General features: G+C 48.1%; 1 protein-coding gene across 9 annotated transcripts; it reads left to right on the top strand.

Annotated features, from left to right (window-relative positions):
• The first annotated feature begins 3,191 nt into the window (after window positions 1–3,191).
• KCNIP2 (potassium voltage-gated channel interacting protein 2) lies at window positions 3,192–25,046 on the top strand. 9 transcript variants are annotated; one of them, XM_081268327.1, is made up of 10 exons: window positions 3,197–3,326; window positions 18,545–18,640; window positions 19,637–19,690; window positions 20,334–20,458; window positions 20,828–20,897; window positions 21,066–21,136; window positions 21,267–21,374; window positions 21,552–21,656; window positions 21,793–21,855; window positions 24,352–25,045. In XM_081268327.1, the coding sequence occupies exons 1-10, from the start codon at window positions 3,254–3,256 to the stop codon at window positions 24,439–24,441; spliced, it is 855 nt and encodes a 284-aa protein (XP_081124453.1). In that variant the 5' UTR covers window positions 3,197–3,253; the 3' UTR covers window positions 24,442–25,045. The 9 variants fall into 9 exon arrangements, with proteins under 9 accessions (XP_081124456.1, XP_081124457.1, XP_081124453.1 ...); XM_081268332.1 differs by lacking the exon at window positions 24,352–25,045 and adding an exon at window positions 22,372–23,378 and having other exon boundaries at window positions 18,545–18,634; window positions 19,583–19,690; XM_081268328.1 differs by lacking the exon at window positions 24,352–25,045 and adding an exon at window positions 22,372–23,378.
• Window positions 25,047–26,037: the final 991 nt, after the last annotated feature.

Raw genomic sequence — 26,037 nt, 5'->3', positions numbered from 1 at the left:
TTGTGACTTCTGGCTGATTTTCAGAAGCTGGTGGGGCAAGCCTCAGGAGAGGCCAGGACCCTGAAGGCCAATGGCTTTCCTTGTATTCTGAAAATAGATCAACTTTCAGACATACCAGGAGCCATATCCTGTTCCCTTTAAGCTTGGAGCTGAGCTGGGTTTGACATCTGTGTCCCTACCCTGCTAGGACTCTGTCCAGTCATTAGGACCCTCAGGTCAGGCTTAGGATAGGATAGGATAGGAGTGGGGCACTTTTTTTTTTCCCAATTCAAAGTCGATTCCTCTAAGAAACTGGAGGCTGGAATCAATGCTCACTTTGTCTGGCCACCACTTTCTGGATTTTAGTTTTGGCACCAGAAATACCTGTTAGCTTTCCCTTGCCTTCCAGCCCATTGACTCATCAGCATAAAAGGCTTACAACCTTAGCTTTGCATTTTTAGTTTGGTTTAAACTGTCTTTAGGGTGTGCACAAAATAAACATTGACAGGTTTTCTGGAGCCCTTAAAGTGCCTATTTGCTGGTTCCCTTTCCAGCAGTTTTCCCATCTTCTCAGCCACCCCCTCCCACTGGGGGCCTCTCCTGCCTCTGCTGAGCTCCCCTCCACATGTTCCACCCCCTCACCCTGCTGTTGTTTACATCCAGCCTGCTTAAGAATTTCCTCTGGGGAGGAATCTGTTCCTGCTATGGTCTGGTGCCTGGGATGGAGAGAACCTGCTGGGAGCAGGGTGCCCTCCATCTGAAAAAGGACAGGTGAGCATTATGTATAGGGCCTTCATCCTATCTACCCATATTCTGGGTGGGACCATGGGCAAATCTCCTGATCTTCAGGAAGTCAGTCTGTGGTTCCTCCTTTGTATAGCCTCCACAGGACCATTGTAGGTTTGTTTTTTGTTTTTTTTTAAACTCCATAGCTACCTCCAAAATAGCTGCTGCTATAAGACTCTCCCTTTCTAAAGCCCTTAGGATGGCAAGGAGCAAGCAGGCACAGAAATAATTGGATAAAGTGCAGAAATCCAGGTGTGAGAACAGGTGTGAGACCTCCCTAGCTGTTATCCATTTAGCCCTGTATCTCTTTGGTATACTTGCCCTCCCTGGGAACCAGAGTTTTGGCTCCAACTCTGAGCAGATAAGCATTAGTTTCAGAGAATCCATCAACAAACTCCCATGCCTAGATGTATGATCTAAAGAGATCATGGACTGGGTCTTCTCTGATCACTGATCACTGTATGGATAGCTCAGCCTGTGACATTAGTATTTTCCAAGGTGATAAACCCCAGAACAGCTGGATCTAGAGCTGGTGGAAAATTGAAGTTATTAAAAATTTATCTGTGTGGGACAATCTTCTTAGTGTCCCCCACCCCCATAATCTATGTGGCCCAGACTCAATTCTCAGAGACAGAGTTAAGGTGATCTCCCAGGTATTGGTCCCATCTGGCTAGGAGACCCCTGCCTTTCCTTAACAGACTCTCCTCCTGAGTGTCATGGCGTTAGTAGAGGACAGTTGAGCTCAGACACTTGTAGCCTCCCTTGCTTTCTGGATGGAAGAAGGCAGAATACAATTCCCTTATCTCCAAACTTCATGGTGTTGAGGTCAGCAAGTCCTTTGGGCTCCTTCTGGACTCCTGCCAGCATTTTGTATAAAGTGAAAAAAGGCAGGTCTAGGACATGGGTCACGAAGCAGAGGACTCTTTGCCTTCCCTTGATACAGTCCATCTCTTGACCTTGTTTCTTCACATACACCTATTCCAAGAACTCCAAACAGGAGTTCCCATTCTCTCCCAGAAATCAACCTCAAAAAGAGTTGCCCATGCCCAGCCTCTGTGCCAGGTATTTGGAGGCTTCTGCAGAGTCAGAGGAGAGCCACGAGCAGGGTATTGCTCCCAAAAGACAATTCCTGCTGGGTTGATTGAAACAAATGGTTGGAAATTAAATCCTGTTGAAGAGATTAAATGTGCTGGGGTCACTTTAGCTGAAGCTTTTGTTCTCAGCAGGCCACTTCTCAAGACCCACCAAACACCATCCACCCATTCTTATGGCAGGGTTTGTGGGCAGAGACTTGTTCTTGGCTAGGAGCCCAGGAAGTATCCTGGGGGCAATTCAGACACATTGAGACTAAGGGAGCCCAGCTCTGTGCTGTCCCTGCTTTCAGAATAGGAGCTAATAATCTTAAGTGGAGAGGGCTTCATAAAGGGGCATTACTTGTCCACTCTGTCCTCACCCAGATCCCCAAACCCTTCACTACCTCCCTAAATCTGCTGGAAAACAAGGAATCTAAGATAGGGTAGATGACAAAAGAGAAGGGCAGAAAAGTTGAAAGGAAAAAAGAAACAAAAGAACAAGGAAGTCTTGAGAAACTGACCTGGTTCACTGTTTTTCCTATCTTCATGGATGGCAGAGGGGGGTCATTATTAGATCAGGGAAGAAGGCCCACTGGGAATGGATGATATCCAGACAGGGGGCCCTAAGTGAGAGTGGCATCCTGCTGGAACTTGAGGCAACAAAAAATTGTCCACAGCGCCTGTATCCAAGAACGGGTGGACTTTTCTCTGCATTCTCTTCCCACTTGAAGCAGAGAGAAGCAGGGTGGAGACGGGGGACTGGCTGGAACTGGCAGGAGGAACAAACAAAATAGGGGCTGACATGGAGAAACGAACAGGGGACCCAGAGGCATAACCCAGGCTCTGACTCCACCAGACAGTGCTGATGGTAGGGGAAGAGGGTGTCTGAAAATTGTGGGCGAGGTTTCCTCACAGTGGGGTCTCTGGCCCCGCTCTCTCTTGCACCCCAACATCGGTGGCTTGAGGTTGAGAGGTGGTGTTGCTGAGAGATGGTCTCCCTCCCTGCACTTTGCAGTTCACCCTTTCACCGGAGCCTCCCCCGAGCTGAAGAGGGTGGGGGGCGGAGGTAGGGGGAGCCAATCCCAGCAGCGCCAAAGAGGGGAGGCGGCAGTGACAGCCGCGGGGAGGGGGCGGGAGGAGAGAGGCGGATCGCTCCTGCTCAGAGCTCAGCTCCACTCTACCTCTGGCTCTGCGCTCATTTGCCGCCCAAGCCTCCTGCTCCTGCTCCTGCCCCGGGACCCCCTAGTTTGGGCCTAGAACCCCTCTGGTCCCCAGACTAGCCCCCCAACCTTTGGCTCTCCCGGTCCCCAGCCCCAACGGTGCCCTAGGCCGCCAGGGGGCGCCGTGTGAGCGCCCTATCCCGGCTACCCGGCGCCCCCTCCCACAGCCCAAGCGGGAGTGGGGCGCCGGGGGCCATGCGGGGCCAGGGCCGCAAGGAGAGTTTGTCCGATTCCCGAGATCTGGACGGCTCTTATGACCAGCTCACGGGTGAGTCAGTGGCGCAGGGGTCACGGGAGGGAGGGTGGATTCCATCCCCCCAGATCCTTCCACCTCTCCTACCCTGACTTGTTCCATACCTGCTCTCTATCCCATTCCCAGGCACTCTCCCAGCTGGTCTAGGCAACTGGATACTGGGGTTCAAAGCCTTGAGTTCCATAGGGGTGGAGGGGCAAGTGGGGCAGGTGTGGAGAGGCAGCAGGTGTGGGCGTGTGTGACACAGGGCTGGGAGTGTGTCTGGAGTGGGAGGTGTTACGTGAGTGAGCGCTTATCATTCCTATGTGTGTCTGCTTTATGTATGTGTGTGTACCTCCCACAGCTGGTTGCCATGTGCCTTGGGCTTGGTGACAACCAGGATGAGTGTGAGTGCATGTGGCAGTGCAATTTATGATCTTGTCTGATGTTTGAATGAGGCTATGTAGGACCCTGGTTGTACTTAAGTTGTTTTGACCTTGTGTCTTTGTTGTATGTGCAACTATAGGCTTTGAGTGTATGATTCTGTGTGAGGTGACATGTGACAACCAGAATATATTAGGGCTTCATTTACGGTGGTATGTCTCTTTATAAGACTATGGACTGTGAACCTCCTGGAATGAACAGTTGTTAAAGTGGGTTGTTGTATATTTTGTGATTGTGAGATTATGTGGATTATTTTAACATTTGGTGCTGATTGTGTACTTTCATGTGTGATGGCTGCTGTGGGGCTCTCTGAATGTCCATGCCGTTCCTTATCCTGCTGCCTCTCTGGCTTCCTGTAGCAGAAGGGAGTCTTTAGTGCACCTCACTGCTTCCCCAAGTTTCCTGCAAATAGCCCAGGTGGACCCAAGGAGAGATTCTAGTGTGCAGCTGCCCACACTCACACCCAGGTGTACCCTATGTTTCTAGCACCTGGCATCCATAGGGAGGCTTTGGTTAGTGCTGGATCAGCCCCCTCCCGCCATTACTCAGATCACTCTTACAAATGAAAATCCCATAATCCCCAACAGCCCTTTGAGAAATTCACCAGAACCCCAGAGAAAATACATCCTCTTGCCTCCTTCCAGAACCAGGGATAGAAACTCTAGGCCTGGGAAGTGCTACATGTCCCCTCTTAAATCCGTCAAAACCATTCTGCTGCCCAGACTTCTCTTTCTCACTTTGGGGAGTAATGTGAGACCAGGACATCTGTGCTTGTATGCATTCCTGTGTTTGATAGGTAGATCCATGTGCTTGTGTAGGTGACTGTGTCACCTTGTGTACGTTTCCATATATGTGTGTTTCTCTCATTGTGCAGCCTGTTTAAGAACTCCAACTGAGAATGGGAGGAGGGAGGCTGTTCCTTCTGAGCAGGGAATTAGGGGGAAGCCATGATCTTTGTCCTTCCTTATGAGCTCAGATTAAGACCTTTGAATAGGAGGGAGGGAACTAGGATGTAATACCTTAAGGATAAGTGTCTCCTCTGCTCTTTGTCCCTGGGGAGGACCTAGTTGTAATATCAAAACATCACAGAAGGGGCATCCTTCACTTAGGCCCCAGAGTTGGACAATGACACATGTGCCTCTCCCAGATGTGCTTCAGATTTGGATGGCTCTGAAAGTTCAGCTATCCAGTTCTATTATGAACTCAGTTTCCACTGCCAGTTCAGGATCTTTGAGAATTGTAATGGCTCAAGACCCTCATTAACACATTAGGGTTTGTTTCATGCCTTGATTTTCCACTTTGGGTGGAGGTGGAGAAGCACTTGGATTTGAAGGTAGAGCCTTAGTTAGGTCAGTGTTAGTCAGCTTTTGCATAGCTGTGACCAAAACACCTGACAAAAACAACTCAGGGAGGAAAAGTGGGTTTTTTTGTTTTTGTTTTTTTTAAAGAGAGAGTGAGAGAGGAGAGAGAGAGAGAGAATTTTTAATATTTATTTTTTAGTTCTCGGCGGACACAACATCTTTGTTGGTATGTGGTGCTGAGGATCGAACCCGGGCCGCACGCATGCCAGGCGAGCGCGCTACCGCTTGAGCCACATCCCCAGCCCCAGAGGAAAAGTTTATTTAGGGCTCACAGTTTCAGAGGTCTCAGTCCATAAACAGCTGACTCCATTCCTCTGGGCTTAAGGTTAGCAGCACATCATGGAGGGAAGAGCCCAGCTGAGGAAAATAGATCAGTTTATGGTAAGGTGAGGAAGCAGAGAGGGGGAAAGGGCTGCAGACAAGATGTGCCCTTTCAGGGGATACCCCCAGTCACTCATCTTCAGGCATGCCCCAGTAGTCAGTCCATTCAAACTAGCATGGACTGAGTAGGTTACAGTCCTCATATAATTTAATCATTTCACCTCTGAAAATTCCTGCATTAAGAGGAGTCTGAGGGGGATACCTCATATCCAAACCATAACAGTCTGTCAGGAATGGAAATGTACTATGTGACTTTCGCTCTCTGGCCCTCACTTTTCTCACCTGTACAGTAGGAATACTAGTTAGGCATGGTGGTTCATGCCTGTAATCCCAGCTGCTCAGGAGGTGAAACAGGAGAATCACTGATTTGAGGCCAGTCTTGGCAACTCAGCAGGACCCTGTCTCAATAGTTAAAAGGCGGACAGGGCTGGGGACATAGCTAGGTGGTAAAGTGCCCCCAGGTTTAAATCCCAGACTGCCAAAAAGGGGGTAGGACAACTTCCTGACTGCCTACTTGCCAGCCTCCCAAGAGAAATAAAAAAAGATCAAGTTCTGATGAGCCTCTAGAATCCTGTTAAGGTCATCCTCATTTTAGAGCACTACACACATGACTTGAGAAGTAGAAATAGGACTACCAGGGGCCTTGCCTCTCAAAGGAGAGCTTATTATTTTTTGGTACCGGGAATTGAACCCAGGGAAGTTTAACCATTGAGCTACATCCCCAGCCCTTTTTGAGACCAGGTCTCAAGTTGCTGGGGCTGGCTTTGAACTTGTGATCCTCCTGCCTCAGCTTACCAAGTTTCTGGACTTACTTGTGTGCACCACTGCACTTGGCTTGAAGGAGGATTTATAATGAGTGTCAAATGAGTCGGGGACACTAATGTTAACCTTGACTGGTGGCTCTGAGTATTCCCTGCAGCCTGAAAGGAGACCTTGTCCGCGGTGCTGAAGTGCTCCAGGCCTCTTTCCCAAAGGGATTTCCAGTAGGTATTCTTGAGATCAGATGTGGGAGTAGTCTCCTGTCCTCCTCCACATTATCCTGGCTGATCAGACTGCCAGAAGCGGCCCTAAACTTGTGCTTCAAGGCGTCTTGGGTACCCCCAATTGCCATCTTTCCCCATTCCTTCCCAAGCTCAGAACTGGGAGAACCTTTTTAGGGGGAAGAAAATCCGAGTTCTACCCCATATACCACCTAATACTTCCGGTCTTCTGGGCTCAGAGGAACCGTTTGGCAATGACGCAGAGTGGAAAAGTCTGCGATAGGCACAGCCCAGTCAGTGCAGAAGCAGATGCAGGACAGTATAAGATGAGGAAAGAGTTGGGACCTGACCCGCCAGGTCTAAGCTCCTGGGCCTCTGGCCCTGAGTATCGTTCCCGGGAGTAGGGCGCCCCCGTGTGTCTTAGAGGAACCATGCTTGTGGAGCGGGAACTATATCCTGAATGAGCAAGGTCTGGACAGAATTCAGAAGTAATTCTCTCCTCTTAAATATAGGGTTTTCTGCCAGGCATGGTGGCGTATGCCTGTAATCCCAGTGACTCCGGAGGCTGAGGCAGGACGATTGAAAGTTTAAGGCCAGCCTCAGCAACTTTGCAAGACTCTGTCTCAAAATGTAAAATTGAAAAAAGAGCTGGGGACATAGCTCAGTGGTAAAGGGCCGCCGGGCTCAATCCCCAGTACCAATAATTAATTAATTAATTAAGGGCTGGAGATGTAGCTCGGAGGTAAAGTGCCCTTTAGTTAATCCCCAATACCTAAAAATAATGATTTCAATCCCCCTAAAAATGTGTCAGAGCACTGGGACTATATCTCTTCTGTAGGTTTTCCTAGGAGTTTGAAGGTATTTTCGGATCCTGGAAGGATTGCAAATTCGAGGCCAGCTTAGGCAACTTAGAAAAATCCTGTCCCAAAAAATAATAAAATAAAAGGGGTGGAGCTAGGGACATAGTTCAATCCTGGGTTCAATCCCTAGTACCACACAGTTAAAAAAAAAAAAATGTGAGTGAAGTCCTATTTGGATTTAGGTGCAAATACCAAGTGGATGCAAAGCCCTGCCACCTCCTCTTTACCTTCGGATAAACTCACCGGCCTCTCTCCTTCCTCCTGCTTTTTCTCCTGTTGGTTTAGGAAGTGTGGAAGTGTGGGGAGTTGCCATGACAACTCTGTTCTCTTACCCTTAGCAAAATGGGGGTTGGGGGCGCAGGAGGAGGAGGAGCTGAAAAGAGGCAATGAAAGGTCTATTCCCTGACCAGATCATTTTCCAAACCCTTGCATACCCGGCTTTCTTGCCAGGATTCCACAAAATGTTTCAAAAGAAGGTTATGGGGAGTTTGTACTGCCCCTCTGCCCTTACCTGCTCTAGGAACTTTAGGGGTGGGTCCTTCAAATGGGAGGCCAGCATTCTACCACAGCCAGGGGAAGGCGGGGAGAGTCCTAGGGTCTGAGAACCTCTGCCAGTCCTGTCCTCCTGCTCCGCCCACACAGAACCCACTTGGGTGGTGGCTGAGACAGCCCAGACCGCCCCCGGGCTTTGAGGGCGGAGCTTGGCCACAAAGCTCTCCTGCAGTATCATGAACCGCTGCCCCCGCAGGTGCCGGAGCCCGTTGGGGCAAGCAGCAAGATCCCTCTACCAGCTGGTGACTGGGTCCCTGTCCCCAGGTATGGTGAAGGGAAGGGAGCAGGCAGGCCTTCTCAAAAAGTGAAGTGAGATGAGAGTCTTATAGAAGTGGGGAGGATAAAGGGCACTCACAGAAATGGAGGGAGCGGGACCCCTCAAAGAAAAGGGTTTAAAGGTTTAAGGAGCAAGATCCCTGACAGAAGTGGAGCAAGGGATAGGATTCCTTATGGAGCAGGAAGAAGAGATAGGGCTCTTCAAAGAAGAAAAGAGAAGGGGGCATCATGGTCCCTCATGATGGTGGAGAGGACAGGGCTTCTTATTGGAGGTACTGGGGGAGGCTCAAGTAAGGGACAGGACACAGACATGCAAAAAGGAAGCTTGCAGCTGAGCTAGGGAAAAGTACATACAGCTCTTTATTACATTGCTTAGGTTAAGGGAGCCTTAAGATGAAGGATCAATGAAAAAAAGAAAAAAGAAAAAAAGCCTGAGATAGGACTAGAATATGAACTCAGTGAGCTCATGTATGACAGGATGGATAGACTTGTATGGCATGAAGATTGTCTATCCATGTTTTATCCATCTCTGGCAATCTGTATTAATGGGATGGTGCATTACTAAATTGTACATTGTTAAGGCTATGTGTCCCTGTGATTGTGATCACTGGGGCTGTGCATCCTGGGGTTACATATCCCTCGGATCACCTAGAGTGTTATGCTGTAGGGTTTGGTTGGGGGTTCCTGAATCACTAGGTTACTTGTACAGCTTTTATGAGGTTGTACATTGGTGTGACATTTGTGGAGTTTATGATGTATGGATTGTATCATATAGTCCTGCTGAGATTCGTGCACACTTCCACCTGGAAGTGGTCCACAGACAAGGTGCACAAGTCCTATGAATCCAGAATCCCTTCTCTATTGGGCCTCAAAGAGACTGAAACAACCTGGCCCCATAGCATTTTAGGATCTGTAGTTCTCTAGCTCTCTCTTTGGTTACCTACTTGAACCCTTTGAGTACAGGCAGGGTATATGGCCACTTCTTGCCATGTGCCCCCTGAAGGAGGGGAGTTGGGGCTGAGCCAGAGACATGCTTAGAAGTCTCTTGGGGAGCATGCATCCCCCAAACCTCCTCCTTGGTCTTGTCTCCAGTGACAGATGGCTCCAGAGCCAGGCAGGGCCAGCTCTCAATCATTGCAGGCATGACTTCCAGACCCAAAATAGCCCCAACATCTAGGAAGGTCATTAATCACCTGATGCAGATGGGGGCTGCAGTGTCTTTTGATTTAGCTGGAGTTGGAATGGGTTTGGGGGACTGAGAGAAGGGCTTTGGGGTCTTCGCTGACTGGATAACATGGTATAGGGCCTAAACCAATTAGGGGTCTGGTGGGAAGCTCTGTTAGAAGTGTAGTGATGTATTCCTGTAATTCAGCTACTAGGGAAGCTGAGGCAGTAGAATTGCAAGTTAGAGGTCAGCCTGGGCAGGTTAATGAGACCTTGTCTCAAAAAAAAAATTTTTTTTTTAAAAAGGGTTGTATATAGGGTGGATTCCTCCACAAGGCAATATTATTCCAGGTTTGTACTGTGGGAGGTAAACATCTAAATAATAGCAGTATCTTTGTGGTGAGATTTAAGGGACATGGGAAGGGCCAAACTAATGCTCTAAGACAGTTCTGCCTTAAGTTCTCATTGAAGTGCTTCCATTAAGATTTCACGCCCTTGGGTGAAGAAGAGCTAATATCAGTGGCACAGAGCCCTAAAGACTTGAGAAGGCTCTGAGGGGGAAGGGAGAGCCTAAGAAACAACTTATTCTTTCACTTTTTTGTTTTGTTTTGTTTTGAATTTTACAGTACTGGGCATTGAACCCAGTTGCACTCTACCATTGAACTACATCCACAACCCTTTTAAAAAAATTTTTTAGAATTTTTTTTTTTGAGACAAGGTCTCATTAACCTGCCCAGGCTGACCTCTAACTTGCAATTCTACTGCCTCAGCTTCCCTAGTAGCTGAATTACAGGAATACACCACTACACTTCTAACAGAGCTTCCCACCAGACCCCTGATTGGTTTAGGCCCTTGAATCCCTATGCAGCTGGGTCGAGGTCTTTGAGAATTGAAAGTGGGGGAGCAAAGAGGAAAAGGAGGGTCCCAGCCAGCACAGTGGCATGCACTTATCGTGCGCTTATAATAGTAGTTACTCAGGAGGATCCCAAATTTGAGGCTAGCCTCAGCAATTTGCAAGACCCTGACTCAAAATAAAAAGGGCTTGCTGGGGATGGTGGTGCTGGTGCTGGTGGTCCCTGTAATCCCAGGGACTTGGGAAACTGAGACAGGAAGATCACAAGTTCGAGGCCAGCCTCAGCAATTTAGTGAGGCCCTGAGCAACTGAGCAAGATCTTGTCTCAAAATAAAAAGGACTAGGGATATAGCTCAGTGTTAAAGTGCCCTTGGGTTCAATCCTAATTATCAATCAATCAATAATAAATAAATAGAATTTTTTAAAAATTTAAAAGAACTACTCAAAAGGTACCTCTCCAAGTTTCTCTGGCCTCCCCTATAGCTCATTTCATACCTTGCCTAGGATAGTTTCTATCACAGAGAAGGCATAAAACAATTATTTTTAAATTAATAGATGCTTTATAGTTCTGTTAAGGAGCATGATCCCTGACAGAAGAGGAGCAAGGGATAGTAAGAGGTAGAACTGTTTGGTTCACCTTTGTTCCACACTTGGCATTCTGTTTGTGTAAATACAATTTTTTAACATCTTTACCCTCCAGGAGCTTGGGATTTAGTTAAGGAAACAGAACTGACCCAAAGAGATCTGGGTTCATATCTCTGCATTATTCCCTCTTATCTGGGTAATCTTTAGCAAGTTTTTGTTTTTCTGGCACTGGGAGTTGAACCCAGGGGCACTTTGCCACTGAGGTAAATCTTCAGCCTTTTCTATTTATTTATTTATTTTATTTTATTTGTGTGGTGCTAAGGATTAATTTATTTTTATGTGGTGCTGAGGATCAAACCCAGGGCCTCACACATGCTAGGCAAGCGCTCTACCACTAAACCATATCCCCAATCCCCCCACTGTTTAATTTTTATTTTGAGACTGGATCTCTATGAGTTGCTGAGGCTGACCTTGAACTTGCAATTTTCCTGTTTCAGCCTCCTGAGTAGCTGGGATTACAAGTGTGGACCACTGCTCCAAGCTAAGTAAACGTCTTTATATCCCCGGCCTCAGTTTACCTCATCAGTGAAATGGGCATAATACTATTCACTGCCTACCCGTGTGGTAGTCATGAGACTTTATCAAGATAATAATGTTTGTGGGCCTGGCATGGTGATGCATGCCTGTAATCCCAGCTGCTTGGGAGGCAGAGGCAGAAGGATCACGAGTTCAAAGCCAGCCTTAGCAGTTTAGCTAGGTCCTAAGCAACTCAGTGAGACTCTGTCTCTAAATAAAATACAAAATTGGGCTGGGGATGTGGCTCAGTGAGTGCCCCTGAGTTCAATTCTCATACCAAAAAAAAAAAAAAGAAAAGAAAAAAAAAAGATAATAATGTTTGTGGAAATGCTTTGTAAATTGTCAAGAGCTATAGAAATATGGGGGAGGGGCAGTGTTATATTATTTATAATGATAACACTCATTTAGCAGTTATTCCTTGCCAGGCATTATTACAACATCTTTTCATGCATTAGTTCATTTGTTCCCCCCTGCAACCATTGAGGCACACAGAGGTAAAGCACTCAGTTAGCCAGGTGCAGAGGTGTACACCTATAACCTCAGCTACCTGGGAGGCTGAGGCAGGAGGATTCCAAGTTTAACGTCAGCCTCAGCAAAAGTGAGGCACTAAGCAATTCAGTGAGACCCTCTCTCTAAATATAAAATAGGGCTGGGGATGTGGCTCAGTGGCCATGAGTTCAATCCCCTGTGCCTCCACCAAAAATACTTAAGAATTTATTTATTTGTAGTACTGGGGGTCGAACCCAGGAGTGTTCTACCACTAAGCTATGTCCCTTAGCCCTTTTTAATTTTGAGGCAGGGTCTCACTAAGTTTTCCAGGCTGGCCTTGAACTTGCAGTCCTCCTGCCTCAGCCTCTGAGTTACTGGGATTACAAGCATGTACCATTGCACCCATTTTCAAACTGAAAATTTTAAAAAGGACCAGGTATGTAGCTTGGTGGTAGAGCACTTGCCTAGCATGCATGCAGCCCTGGGTTTTATCCCCAGTACCATAAAAAAAGCTAGGTCCTCGTGAATTCAAGGACTCTGGCACCTTGCTTTATGCTACTAATTCCCATGCTACACTACTTCTGTTTACAGTTCCATCTAATTAACATTATAGAATTTAGTGCTGAGTTTTGAGGCTGAATTCTGTAGGAATTCAGGTAACTGATAGACCACTGTAGGCTGGAGGCTCTGAAAGGATCCTCTGAAAGGAAGAGGAATTTAAGCACCTCTAAAGGATAGATAAGAACTGTAGGAAGTAGGGGGCAGTGGAACATGCCTGTAATCCCAGGGATTTAAGAGGCAGAGGCAGGAGTATCCCAATTTCAAAGCCAGCCTCAGCAACTTAGTGAGGCCCTAAGTAACTTAGCAAGACTCTGTCTCAAAATAAAAATTAAAACAGGCTGGGGATGTAGCTCAGTGGTAAAGTGTCTCTGGGTTCAATCTCCAGCATCACTAATTAAAACAAAACAAAACACAACACAACACAACACTATAGTATAGAGGGAAAGCAGAAAGGAGGGGCATCCCAGACAGACAGGAACAAAGACAGAGAGATAGAACTGAGTTTGTGTTTGGGAGACAGTGAGGTGACTGAAACAAAGTGAAACAAAGGAATCTGGGGCTGGGGATGTGGCTCAAGCAGTAGCACGCTCGCCTGGCATGCGTGTGGCCTGGGTTCGATCCTCAGCACCACATACAAACAAAGATGTTGTGTTCGCTGATAACTAAAAAATAAATATTAAAATTCTCTCTCTCTCTCTTAAAAACAAAACAAAAACAAAAAACAAAGGAATCTGTTGATGAAGGCAGAGGAAGGATATTAAATTCCAGGATGGAATTTGAAGAGAGGGAGAAATCTGCTGGATACACAGAGTATGAGAATTGGCTCCGCAACCTCAGAAGAGGTGGGCAAGCAGAGCACCCATCATGCAAGAGGCATACCTTCTTCTTGCATCTACCCTGCTACTTGGGGGAGTTGGGGAAGAGAGAAGGGATAAGATATGGTGTAAGATAGTCGCCTGACCCCCAGTGGTGGTCGTAGAGAACTGCAGACCAGTGAACCTCAACTGGAGCTGTAGAGACTGCCAGGCCACCACCTCCACAGTTAGGATTAGGACACACTCATTCCAGAACTAGATGAGAGGGAGGTCTCCCTCTGGGATCAATTCTCCTAAAAGGGATCTATCTCCTTGGTGGGCAAGCTTTCTAAGAAGAGAGCAAGTATATATGTGGTTTAAGAGTGTAAGCTCAGATCTGGTCAGACTGGATTAAAACTGAAGCTCTCGGGCTGGGGATGTGGCTCAAGCGGTAGTGTGCTCGCCTGGCATGCGTGTGGCCCGGGTTCGATCCTCAGCACCACATACAAAGATTTTTTTTTTTTTGAGAGAGAATTTTTAATATTTGTTTTTTAGTTTTCGGTGGACACAACATCTTTATTTTTTGTATGTAGTGCTGAGGATCGAACCTGGGCCGCTCGCAAGCCAGGCGAGCACACTACCGCTTGAGCCACATCCCCAGCCCCTAAAACAAAGAATGTTGTGTTCGCTGAAAACTAAAAAAATAAAAATAAAAATTCTCTCTCTCTCTCTCAAAAAAAAAAAAAAAACTGAAGCTCTTATCTTAGAGATTTACTTAACCTTTGATTTAGCTTCACTGACATGAGGATCATATTACTGCCTTAATAGGTGTATTTAACAAACTCAGAGTGATAACATCAGTAAGCATATAGCAGCACATCATCTAGCACTTAGTGAGTGCTCAATCACTGTCAGGCAGCAGTAGTAGTCATGATGTCAGGTGTTATTAACTCATGGGCCCTTGTCTTGTGGCTCACTGGCTCTGCAGGCTTCCCCCAGTCTTTTACATATACCTATATCACCAGAAAGGAGCAAGGAAGAGAAGGGAGGGAATCCAGAGGATGGAGGTGAGAGGGCTCAGATCTCCTTCCTACCCTAGGCTTCTCCATCAACAATAACAGCAATTTCTGAAGAGCAGGAAGGGATTTGGCATCTCCTGGAAGGAAGAGAAGCACACAGTCCCCTCTCTCCTCAAGAAACTTAGATCTCTTAGTCCCTAAGGCAGCTGCAATAAGTCCTCTCCAGAGAGGGTCATGAAGTGGATAAGCTGCCTTTTTCCTGGCCAGGATATTGGACCTAATCCTCCCTCCCTTGGGCCTCAGTTTCACTGTCTGAGGCCTGTGGGAAGAGAGTGCTTCCCGCCTCAGTCTCCATGGCAACCGCAATCGATGTCAGTTGTGTCTGACATCCTGAGAGGTCACTGCCACCTTCTCCACCTCCTTATATTCTCATATAGTCCTTGTTAATACAATTACACAACTATAGACCCATTATACAACATAGCCATGCCTACCAAATTTCAGATCCACATCCTACAACTCTACTAAACACACCTTCCTGCATACATACTCAGAAATACTCCCACACATTCACACATGCATCCACAGACAGCCAGACCCCACACAAATGATACACAAACACAAACTTTTGTGTAAGTGCACAGACACATGTATGAGGGGACACACATACTTCCATACCAGCAAACCCAAAGAAAAACACCCATACACCTATAATATATTCTATCCCATACCACGAACTTGGGAGGGCCGGAAACGGTCACTGTGCTTGTAGTCCTTGCTGTCAGTCAAGGTCTTGAAGCAGTTTGGCCTCTTTGAACATATCTTCTTGGGAGGTAACCCAGCTATCTGGGCATCTATCACCCATATGCTGATTGTAGTTTCTGTAATACATGCACTCTGCTCTTCCCTGCCATCTTCTTTCCTGCTGCCCTATCCCTGTGGCCCAGAATGGTCACAGGGTGTTTGGGGGAAGCATTCTCAGGGACTCTGGGAGGTGGCCCCATGAAGAGGAAGAGGCGGCGGCTGTGGCTAGGAGGCTTGTAGGGCAGAGGAGAGGGAGGGAGAGAGGGAGGAGACCCAGGGCTGGAGAATCGGAGGGAGGGCTGCGGGTGATCCTACTCTGGCTGGGGAGCCTGAGGGGGAGGTGGATTGAGGCTGCCTGCGGTGTCTCCCAGTCTCAGCCGGATAGGGGCCATGCCTGGGACCCGCCATGAACCTGGAAGGGCTAGAGATGGTCGCCGTGCTTGTAGTCCTCGCTCTGTTTGTCAAGGTCCTGGAGCAGTTTGGCCTCTTCGAGCCTGTCTCCTTGGAAGGTAACCCAGGTGTCTGGGCATGTCTGAACTGCTGGTTGGAGGATCAGCCACCCTGCAGTTTTGGGGAGGGCCTTGTGCCATCTTCATGACTGGGGGAAAGGGTGAGCAGGTGAGTGATGAGATTGGCAGCTGGGGAGGTAAAAGCACAGCCTGGGAGACAAGACAGCTGGGATAGATTAAGAGGGGGCCTTAAGGAGTTGGTTTGGGGAAGGGGAGGAGGGGATTTGGGGAAGTAATAAAGGGTGCAGCATGGGAGGACTGGGGTGTAAAGGTGAGGTGAGGGGAATATGAAGGATACCAGGTGGGGAGGCAGGCAAGGGGTATATGGAGTAGAGGAGGAAATTTCTAAGGTTCCTGAGATAATACTAGATTTCAGGGGAGTCCCTTTTAGAGTTCAAGGATGTGGGTGACTCTCCATACCTCCATGTGTATAGGTGTAGGTTACAGGGTGTGTATATGGACTCAGTGTGACATGGAATATGAGTGTGTGCTCATGTGTGTGAGCGAGGACAATATGTGACTATGTGAGCCTGTGTATATGACAGATATATGATCACATGTATCATGATAGGATTGGTGGCTTGTGTAATGGTGGATATGATCATGCCTAAGCTGGACAAGGTGAGTGGCTGAGCCTTTTTGGGTATAAGGCTAAATGAAGCTGTTCCCAATTCCCTGAGGATATGTTCAAGACTTGGAATTGGAGTGGTTCTAGAGTCCCAGTTGCACCAGGGGAGGCAGGCAAGATAGGCAAGAACCATGATGGGGCTGGGGGTGGGAGCAGGGGCTATTGGTTAGACACCTGGGAGAACTGGAAAGATGTGAAGGAAGCTGGTGTCAGAGGAAGATTCATGAATTGCCTGCTCTAGGGTTCCTTCAGTAAGAGCACCCTTCATCCTCTGCTGTAGACTGGGAGTTAGACTTAGGAGACTGGTTTGAGCTGGTTCTCATTCATTATGGAAAAGATGAAATAAGCTGACTCTAACTTGGGTTGTGGACGTGGCTCAGTGATAGTGCACTTGCCTAGCCCTGGGTTTGATCCCCAGTATCGCAATGGGAGGGAAAAAAGGGAAGAAACTGGCTCTAAGAAAATGCTTTAGACTATTTGGTGAGAAGAGAGGAAACAGCTGTGCCATGGAGCTGCACGGTTCTTGTGAAGAGAAGAGGGAAATCAAAACTCTGAGGGAGATGGAAGAGACAGAAATGTTTCCCTCTCCACCTCCAGTAGCATTTTCCCTACTGACTTTCGGGTGGGACTCTGGGAAGCTGCAATATCCTGTAGTCTAAAGGCAGAGGATTTCTCTTCTACCTTTAAGGGGGCCTAGAGGAGATTAAGGCTTGAGAGTAGGCAGGGACCTAGTAGGCAAGGCAGGAGGAGAGCTCTGTACCTCACTCCCCACCCCACAGACTACACCACCACAGGCCCCAGGCACAATCTGGCTTTGGGAAAACAGAGTCCAGGGTAATGGAACCCTGGGCTAGGGGCCAGGCCACCATCGATTCCCACACCCCACCCCCACCAACCTGGCCCACTGCCTCCTTATCTCTCTATAGCTCCTGGAGTGGGTTGGGGAGGGAGAGAGATGAGGTTCAAAGAGGTGATAACCTCACACAGTTACCTCTTGGTCTGGAGGGTAGAGTCTGGTGTGGGGGGGCGAGGTGGGTTGGGGTACTGGGATGGGGGAATGACTGAAGGAAGTTGGGCCCCTCCAGGAATGTACTGAGGCAAACTTTAGTCAGTGTGTCAGGTCTGGCGAGCTCTGGCCCAGGGATCTGGAGGTGTTTGCAGCTTGGAGACACAATAATGCTAAGGGTCCTCCTGGTGTACAATTAGAGCTATAAGATATATGCAGAAATAAAGGGTGGGGGGAGAAAGAGGAGCTATGATCATTGGGCCTTAAATAACCCCACAGGACACCAAAATATTGATCTCCAAGATTTTTATTGCTTCAAAGTCCACTATCATTTCACCTTCAAAGAGCAATCAACCACACTAGAAAGGACTGGGAAACAGCCACACTTAATGGTGTAGATGTTAGATGATAAGGAACCCTCCTTCTCAGGAAGATTCTGGGTGCCTTGAAATAAGAAGTAACAGGGGGCTGGGATTGTGGCTCAGCGGTAGAGCACTTGTCTAGCACGTGCAAGGTCCTGGGTTCGATCCTCAGCACCACATTAAATAAATAAACAGAATTAAGGTATTGTGTCCAACTACTTCTAATAAATAAATATTAAAAAAAAAGAAGTAACAGAAAAGAAAAGTAGATGTACCCAGGACAGATGAAGCTTCTGTGGGTAAGGTGCAACCTTAGGTGTCTGTCTGCTATAGAGGATCTAGCTCACAATATGATATGGATGTGTGTCATGGTATTCTTAACACACAGTGTTATGGTGTTCCAGGGTCATTGTGTGGTGTTTTTGCTTTATTTTGCTTTCTTAGTTTGGAGGATTGAATCCAGGGGTGCTTACATCCCCAACCCTTTTTATTTTTTATTTTGGTACAAGGCCTCACTAAGTTGCTGGCTGAGGTGGGCCTCGAACTTGTGGTCCTCCTGTCTCAGCCTCCCAAGTTGATCAAGCTGTCACTGGCACCTGTCTTACTTATCATTCTGTGTCCCTATACATGCATATTTGTGTATGTGTGTGTCTGAGAGAGGGAGGGAGAGAGTGAGAGAGAAAGGAAGAGAGATTCTACCTAGCAATCCTTAGGTTGGACATTACCCTGAGGTCCAGCTATGGCACTCAAGCCAAGGGCACTGGGTGAGCAAAGACACTGAGGCCAGTACGACCTCTCTCTTTGCTGCCTCATTGTCGCTGGGCCCTATCCCGTTATATTAAGTACCCCAGCCTTGCTTGATGCACTCTGCATGCATGTGAGAACCAGTAGGCTTCCTAACCCGGCCCCAATTATCCTTGCCCGCCTTCCGCCCCATTCATTCCTTTTCTAGCCCTCCTCCAGCCAGGCTTGACTTGTGACTGAAGGGGACAGGGAATGGAGGGAAAAGTGGAAGTTAACGTGCCTTCCTGGGGTCTTCTCTCTTCCTAGGCCACCCTCCAGGGCCCACTAAAAAAGCGCTGAAGCAGCGGTTCCTCAAGCTGCTGCCTTGCTGCGGGCCCCAAGCCCTGCCCTCAGTCAGTGAAAGCAAGTGCCTCTCCTGTGCTTCCGGGGGCGGGGCCCGAGCGTGTGGCATTGTGGTAGAGTGACGTTGGCGTGGCCAGTTGGGCTGGTGGGGTGGGGGTCGGAGTGGGGGGGCTGGCTGGTGTGCTTGAAGAAGCTGGTATGTATGTGGTGTCCCGAGTGCCTGTGAGCATCACTGGTCTAAGAAATAGAGCCTTTGGGCATGACCAGAGTGGTGGGGCCCATGCCCAGGCCGACACCTGGCCAGTGGAGGGGTCGGGACCAGGCCACTAAGCAGGTCTAAAGCAGGCTTAGTGTTTGTGACTGTGTGGACTGCCTGTCACTGTGTATGTTTTGGGCTTAGCTATATATTTCGCCCGTGGCCACAACAGGATGGTTGCAGGTTTAGAGAGTGGAGATTGCCTTACTCCAGATGCCAGGATACTTGGGTTTTCTTTTATCCTTTTTTTTTGTTGTTGTTGTTGTTGGGGGGGGGGTGATGCAGGGACGCTCTACCATTGAGCAACATCCCCAGCCCTTTTTAGTTTTGAGAAGGGGTCTCGCTAAGTTGCCAAAGCTGGTCTCAAACTTGGAATCCTCCTGCCTTAACCTCCTGGGTCACTAGAATTACAGGCGTTTGCCACTGGCCCGGCAATATTTGGGTTTTCAGTCTTAGCCTGGTCCCCAAGTAACCTCGAGAGGATCTCTTGTCCCTAAGTCTCCCTGTGCCCACTTCATAGGATCATACTGAATTTTGCAAGCTATGAAGTCCCCTTTTGTAACTGTCATGATGTTTGATTCTGATAGGTCCTTTCACGGGGTAGGTTTGAAAAACAGGGACATGGTTGTGTGCATGGGATCCGTTTCGTGTATGTCTGCTCTTTACGTGTGCTTTTGCTGCGGGTTTGGGGTATGTGCATTGTATACAGGTCTGTGAGATTTGCTGTGTGTGAGAAGCGAGGTGAGTGTCTGCTTTGGGCTGGGTCTTCAGCTTTCTCGGTGACAGTTCACTCCCTTCAGCATTAGCCGCCCCAGCCTCCCTCCGCCCCCACAGACCCCGCCCGCTGGACCCAGGTGACTTACTCTCCTGGGGGGGGGGACTTTGAGAGTGTGGGTGGGGGCATTTGCCTGGGGGCTGAACATTGGTTAACAGGCGGGACTGAGGTGGGGCGGGAGATGGAGCCTGGGTTGGGGTCTGGATGGAGATTGGCTGGAGCAGGGCGGAGCATGGCTCAGGCATGGCTGGGATGGGCACAGCGCAGTTGGGGGAGGGGAAGATCTGGGCTTGGCAAGGATGGGGTGGGGCACATCTGAGAAGGTCAAAAAACGACCGGAGCGCCCAACCTCAGACACCGGCTTTCGAACCAGCTTTTCCCACTCCTCCCTCTCTGAAATGAAGATGCAGGTTGGGGTCTTCTTCTGCAACCAGGCATTAAAGGCCCAGAGTCAAGGGCTGAGTCCGACCTCAGTCTTTGGGGCCGGGCCGGGCCCGGCCAGGCGTGGCTTTGGCTCGCTGATAAACGGACCAGCGTCTTCTCTTCTCGCGTGGATGTCCTCGGCTCTGGGTCCAGAGAACTGGCAGGCAGTCTTCGGCGCCGAAGATGGGACAGGGAGGAGGGTGTTGGGGTCGGTGATTTTGAAAAGCTGTTGCAGGGTTTGCAGGGGGCCGGGCCTGAGGCGAGGCTGTCCCTCCCCCACCCCCCACCGCTCCCCACAGACAGCGTAGAGGATGAATTTGAACTGTCCACTGTGTGTCACCGACCGGAAGGTCTGGAGCAGCTGCAAGAGCAGACCAAGTTTACGCGCAAGGAGTTGCAGGTCCTGTACCGGGGCTTCAAGAACGTGAGTGAAGGCGAGGCCAAACTGGGTAAGGGGGTGGGGGAGCAGGAGGGCACCAGCTGATAGAAAGTAATGCCTAGATGCTTTGAGGTTGAGGGCTATAGCCCCAGAGACCAACTTCTAGCCTGAAGTTTTGGCCTGGGGCCAAAATAGATGTACTCTGATCCTGTAGACTGGGATTTAGTTATATGCTTTTCATTTGTGTACTGGGGAAGAAGTCTTGCCTGCCATACCAAGATCTAAGTGGTGAGCCCCCTGGAGGCATGATGACTTTTCCTTTCTGGAAGGGTGGCCATGGAGGGTGGAGAAAGGGCAGTGAAAAGAATGTGGGTTTTGTCTTTGCCCTCAGTATGGTTCTCTCCTTCCTCCCAGGAATGTCCCAGCGGAATTGTCAATGAGGAGAACTTCAAGCAAATTTACTCCCAGTTCTTTCCTCAAGGAGGTGAGCAAACTAGGCCCAAGAGAAAGCAGCTGTTCTTTGTTATGCTGAGTGGGGAGAGAGGGTGCTGAAGGGCTGGGATTGCCATGAAGGATTTGGGGAAGCTTCATAGAGGTAGGAAGTCCTCTCCCATCTGGAAGCCAGGCTCACTTCCCCACATTTATCCTACAGACTCCAGCACTTACGCTACTTTTCTCTTCAACGCCTTCGACACCAACCATGATGGCTCTGTCAGTTTTGAGGTGAGCTGGGGAGGTAGGTCAGAGAAGCCTACTTCCTTGGGTTTACATATCAGAATCTCCAGGTCATATCCAAAGAAAGGATTGGGTGACGGGTACCCGAAGTCACAGTTCTTCTTTATTCCCTTCTTAGGATTTTGTTGCTGGTTTGTCGGTGATTCTTCGGGGAACCATAGATGACAGGTTGAATTGGGCCTTCAACCTATATGACCTCAACAAAGATGGCTGTATCACCAAGGAGGTGCAGGGCAACTGAAGGGTTATGTGGGGGTGGGTTGTGGGGTACAAAGGGCCATGGGAAAAAAACGACCCATATATGTATCACCAGCAAGAGGGTAAAATCTACATAGGCCATCAGCCTCTTGGTTTGGAATCTGGAGGCTCTGAAGAGGGATCTTCTTCTCTTTTGGCCTAACAGGAAATGCTTGATATCATGAAGTCCATTTATGACATGATGGGCAAGTACACATACCCTGCACTCCGAGAGGAGGCCCCAAGGGAACATGTGGAGAGCTTCTTCCAGGTGCCTGGGACTGGGTAGGCTGGAGGGCCGGAGTGAAGGGAAGGAGACCAGGAACCAACACGGGAACTTACCTGAATTCTGCATGCCTTTCTCCTGCCATCCCTATTGTTCTCCCTGCCCGACCACCTTCTTGTAGAAGATGGACAGAAACAAGGATGGTGTGGTGACCATTGAGGAATTCATTGAATCTTGTCAAAAGGTACAGGCCCTGCCCTCTACATTTCCCTGGTCTGGACTCAGGGCCTGAATCAGTGATGTATGAATGATTTACTTTGGCCGGGCGCAGTGGTGCACGCCTGTAATCCCAGTGGCTCGGGAGGCTGAGACAGGAGGATCATGAGTTCAAAGCCAGCCTCAGCAAAAGCAAGGTTCTAAGCAACTCAGTGAGACCTTGTCTCTAAATAAAATACAAAATAGGGCTGGGGATATGGCTCAGTGGTTGAGTGTCCCTGAGTTCAATCCCTAGTACCAAAAAACAAAAAAGTTTCTTTGGTCAGAGTGCCTCCTCCCTATCTCACCCCCCCCATTCCCCAATCCTGTTCCTTCATGATAAGGGATGTCTTATCCCTTCCCCATCTCTATCTGGGTATCTCCCTCCTCTCTGCCTCTGAATGTTCCCATCTCTGATTCAGTGTCCTTCTTCCTGACAATGTCTCTTTTTTTTCTCTCTCTCTCGCCTTCTCTCCAATCTGCTTTACTCACACCATGGCCACAGGATGAGAACATCATGAGGTCCATGCAGCTCTTTGACAATGTCATCTAGCTCCCCAGAAGAGGGAGTTAGTGTGTCCTGGGGGCACCATGCTCTAGTCCTAGTTCAGGCAGACCTCACCCTTCTCTTCCCAGGTCTATCCTCATCCAAGCCCTACCCTGCGGGCTATAGGGATTGAAAAGCCTGGGGCTTCGGTAGTCTAGAACCCTGGATTTGAAGGGGCCAGAGAGTGGGCAAAGTACATCTGGTAGGAGTTCCCAACTCCCAACAGCTTTTACCCCCTTTTTGCCTGACACCCAGTGCTAAGGGTGCCTCTGCTATAGGAAATGAATGATTGCCCACCTCCCACCCCAATTCTAAGAAACCACAACACTAGACAGAATGTTTCCTGCTATGGTGCTTCCCCATCCCTGATCTCACAAACACTTCCCCTAAGACTCCCTTCTCAGAGAATGCTCTGTCCTTGGCGTACTGGCTGGCTTTTCATACCGCCTTTGAGAGCCTTGTGGGAGGGAAACAGAATACTAAGGGAGAAATCTTGGTCCTGAGCCAGTGGTTTGTTCCTAATCTGACTGGAGTGAAGAACAGAAAGACCATGGAAGAGCATTAGAGCTCAGGCATGTTGGGCTAAAGCTTCAAGTCACACAGAATGCTACTCCAGGCCACTAGCATTTCCAAAGTTTTCAGAAGGCCTTATGTCCCAGAAATTTTCCATACACTTCCAGTATCATAGGATACCAGATATCTTGGGAACCAGATATCTGGCTTATCCCTGAAATTCCTTCCTCTCCCTCCTTCCTGCTTGTATGGTAGTGGTGGTAGGGATTGTGGGTGGGAGATGTCTTAGTTGATGCGTAACAAAGTTTCAGCTTGCTCTTCCTGCTCATTGCCTGTTATGATGGCTATGACTTGAGTTTTCACCTGCCATATCCTCTAAATTTGGAGGCATGGAGTGAATCAGGGACTTTCCTGAACATGGATCCCATCACCCCTCCCAGTGGATGCCTTAGAGGGAGAACAAAGGAGGAAGGCAGGCATAATATTTGAACCCAGTGGGGGGGGGGGCATATATTAGAACCTTTGATCAACCAGGCTGCACCCCAAACCCTTATCTAGCCTCCTTAACTCCCGGAGTCTCCTTTTCCTCTACTCAGCCCACCCAGAGATGCCATTTAGCACACTGAGAGTGCAGGGACGATAGGACCCAGGTTGTCCCACCTCATCATCAGCACTCCTGCCATGCTGCTACTCCATAATATATCTGCTTGTCCCATTCAGCTCACCCTCCCAGTCAGCCAGAATCTGAGGGGAAGGGCCCCCAGGGACCTCCCTGTCCCATCAGACACTGCTGACTGCTTTGCATTTTTGACTCTTCTGTATATTTTGTAAAATAACAAATACACCAGATTCAATAAAACACAATGGCTATGCATAGGCTGCTGTCTCTGCCTTTTTGTCCTTCCTACCCCACAAATACTGCCTGATCCAAAACTCATGTGCCTGCAGCCTTTTATATCCCCAAGAAAAGGCTGGGGGTATAGCTTAGTGGTAGGTAGAGTGCTTCCTTAGCACGTGTGAGGCACTGGGTTCAATCCTCAGCACTACATAAAATAAAATAATAGTATTGTGTCCATCTATAACTTAAAAAAGATCCCCAAGAAAGTGCCTGTCTTTTTGAGTCCAGCCATTCATTGGCAGGAGACCAAGACTCAGATTCTGGAATAGGTGGAAACCCACCTGACCTTTGGTCCCTACAGGACTCTCCCATATCCTGCAAGGGGACAAGGAAGGACAAGATGTTGATGACTCAAAGAATATGCCAAGAAAGCTGTGCTTTGGCAGACATTTAGAATTTCTGATTTCTAAGAATTTCTAATTTACAAATGTAGTTAATCACAAAGTGCTTGAGGGGAGTTCCCTTGAATTAGTTTATTATTTTCCTTTCTTTTTCTTTTTTTTTTTTTTTTTTTTTTCTTTTTTCAGTGCTGGGGATTGAATTCAGTGTTCCACAAATCACAAATACTAGGTAAGTGCTCTACCATTAAGCTACATTCCAAGCCCTTCAGTGTTTAAGAGCTTTAGCCAAGTGAATTGGCACACACCTGTAATCCTCGCTACGTGGGAAGCTGAAGCTTACAAGCTAAGGATTGCCAAGTTTGAGACCAGCCTCAACAATTTAACAAGATCCTGTCTCAAAATAAAAACTAAAAATGGCTGGTGATGGCCAAGTGTGGTGGTGCACGCCTGTAATCCCAGTGGCTCAGGAGACTGAGACAGGAGGATTGCAAGTTCAGTCAGCAAAAGTGAGTTGCTAAGCAACTCAGTGAGACTCTGTGTCTAAGTAAAATATAAAATAAGGTCAGGAATGTGGCTTAGTAGTTGAGTGCCTCTGAGCAGCTTTGCTCAAGTACTCCCCCCCCCCCAAAAAAAAAAAAAAAAAAAAGACTGGGGATGTATTTCAGTAGTAGAGAGCACCCCTGGGTTCAATCTCCAGTACTGAATAACATTTTTTTTTAGTCTTGTTCCTCTCCTTCACTCTCTTTCCCCCTGTTTTATTAGTCCTCCAGTTCCACCACTGATGATCTCTTCCCTAGTCTAAGCCACCATAATCACTCACCTAAGTTACTAATTATTAATCCATATAAAGTAGCTCTTCCTTATTGCATTTACTATTCATCCTATCACTAGATTTCCCCCCTTAAAACATTTATCACAGACTTCCTGTGTAAGAACCCTGTTAGTCAGCTTTTTGTTGCTGTGACAAAATACCTGAGAAGAAACAACTTAGGAATAAAGATTTATTTTTGGCTCACAGTTTTAGAGGTTTCAGTTCATGGTTGGCTGGTTCTGTTCCATTCATTTTGGGCCTGCAGTGAGGTGTTATATCGTGGGAAGATGAGCAAAGCTGCTCACCTCATGACATCCAGGGAGCAGAGGAGGTGGGGAGAAGGGGCCAGAGACAAGACATAGTCCCCAAGGACACCCCCCCACACACACCAAGGATCTACTCCTTTAACTGTGTTCCCCCTCCTACAGGTTCCACCACCAAAAAATGCCATCAAATTATAAATCCACTGATGAGATCAGAGCCCTCATGATCCAATCACTTGCCCAAAGCTCTTCCTCTGAGCATTGCTTCACTGGGGATTAATCCTTCAACCATGAGCCTTTGGGGGGACATTCCAGATCCAAACCATAACATACTGAATTTATTATTGTCAGTTTCTCCAACCAAAATGTAAACGGTGTCTCTCTTTCCACATTTATTAAGGAGCTACTAAGCACTGATTAGGAGCAGGGGGAGAGGTGTGATGTGGAAAGAAATGTGTAGCAATTGTGTAACAAGAACCCTTTGAGTTTGAAACAGAATGTTGACATTTTGGAGCACAGGATCTAGAGTCTGGACTGTGAAGAATAGATGAAACTGCTGACTTTCTGCCAGTTGTGACAGTGTGAAGTATGAAACAAAGAGAAAAAAAAATGTCATGAGACTAAGAGCTAGGGTCAACTAGAATGACAGCCCCTGAGTTCTCCAAGGGACAACAATATCCAGTGAAACTGCTTATGATCCCCAGCTGGCCTCACAGGAGGTCCCCTAAGAAAATGCCTGCTCTGTGCTTGATTTATCAGTACATAAACTAAAATTGGATTGATATAGACAAGATTAGG

The sequence above is a fragment of the Spermophilus citellus genome (genome assembly GCF_964194105.1).
Source record: "Spermophilus citellus genome assembly, chromosome: 15".
In the NCBI taxonomy this organism is placed as follows: Eukaryota; Metazoa; Chordata; class Mammalia; order Rodentia; family Sciuridae; genus Spermophilus; species Spermophilus citellus.
The sequence above is the reverse complement of the archived record's forward strand: the minus strand, read 5'-3'. Positions and strand labels throughout refer to the sequence as shown.

Coding starts and splice junctions, on each gene's coding strand:
- KCNIP2 (XM_081268326.1), top strand. CDS start 3,254: ATGCGGGGCCAGGGCCGCAAGGAGAGTTTGTCCGATTCCCGAGATCTG. Junction 21,137..21,266: donor ATGGCTCTGTCAGTTTTGAG/GTGAGCTGGGGA, acceptor TTCCCTTCTTAG/GATTTTGTTGCTGGTTTGTC. Junction 21,375..21,551: donor ATGGCTGTATCACCAAGGAG/GTGCAGGGCAAC, acceptor TTGGCCTAACAG/GAAATGCTTGATATCATGAA.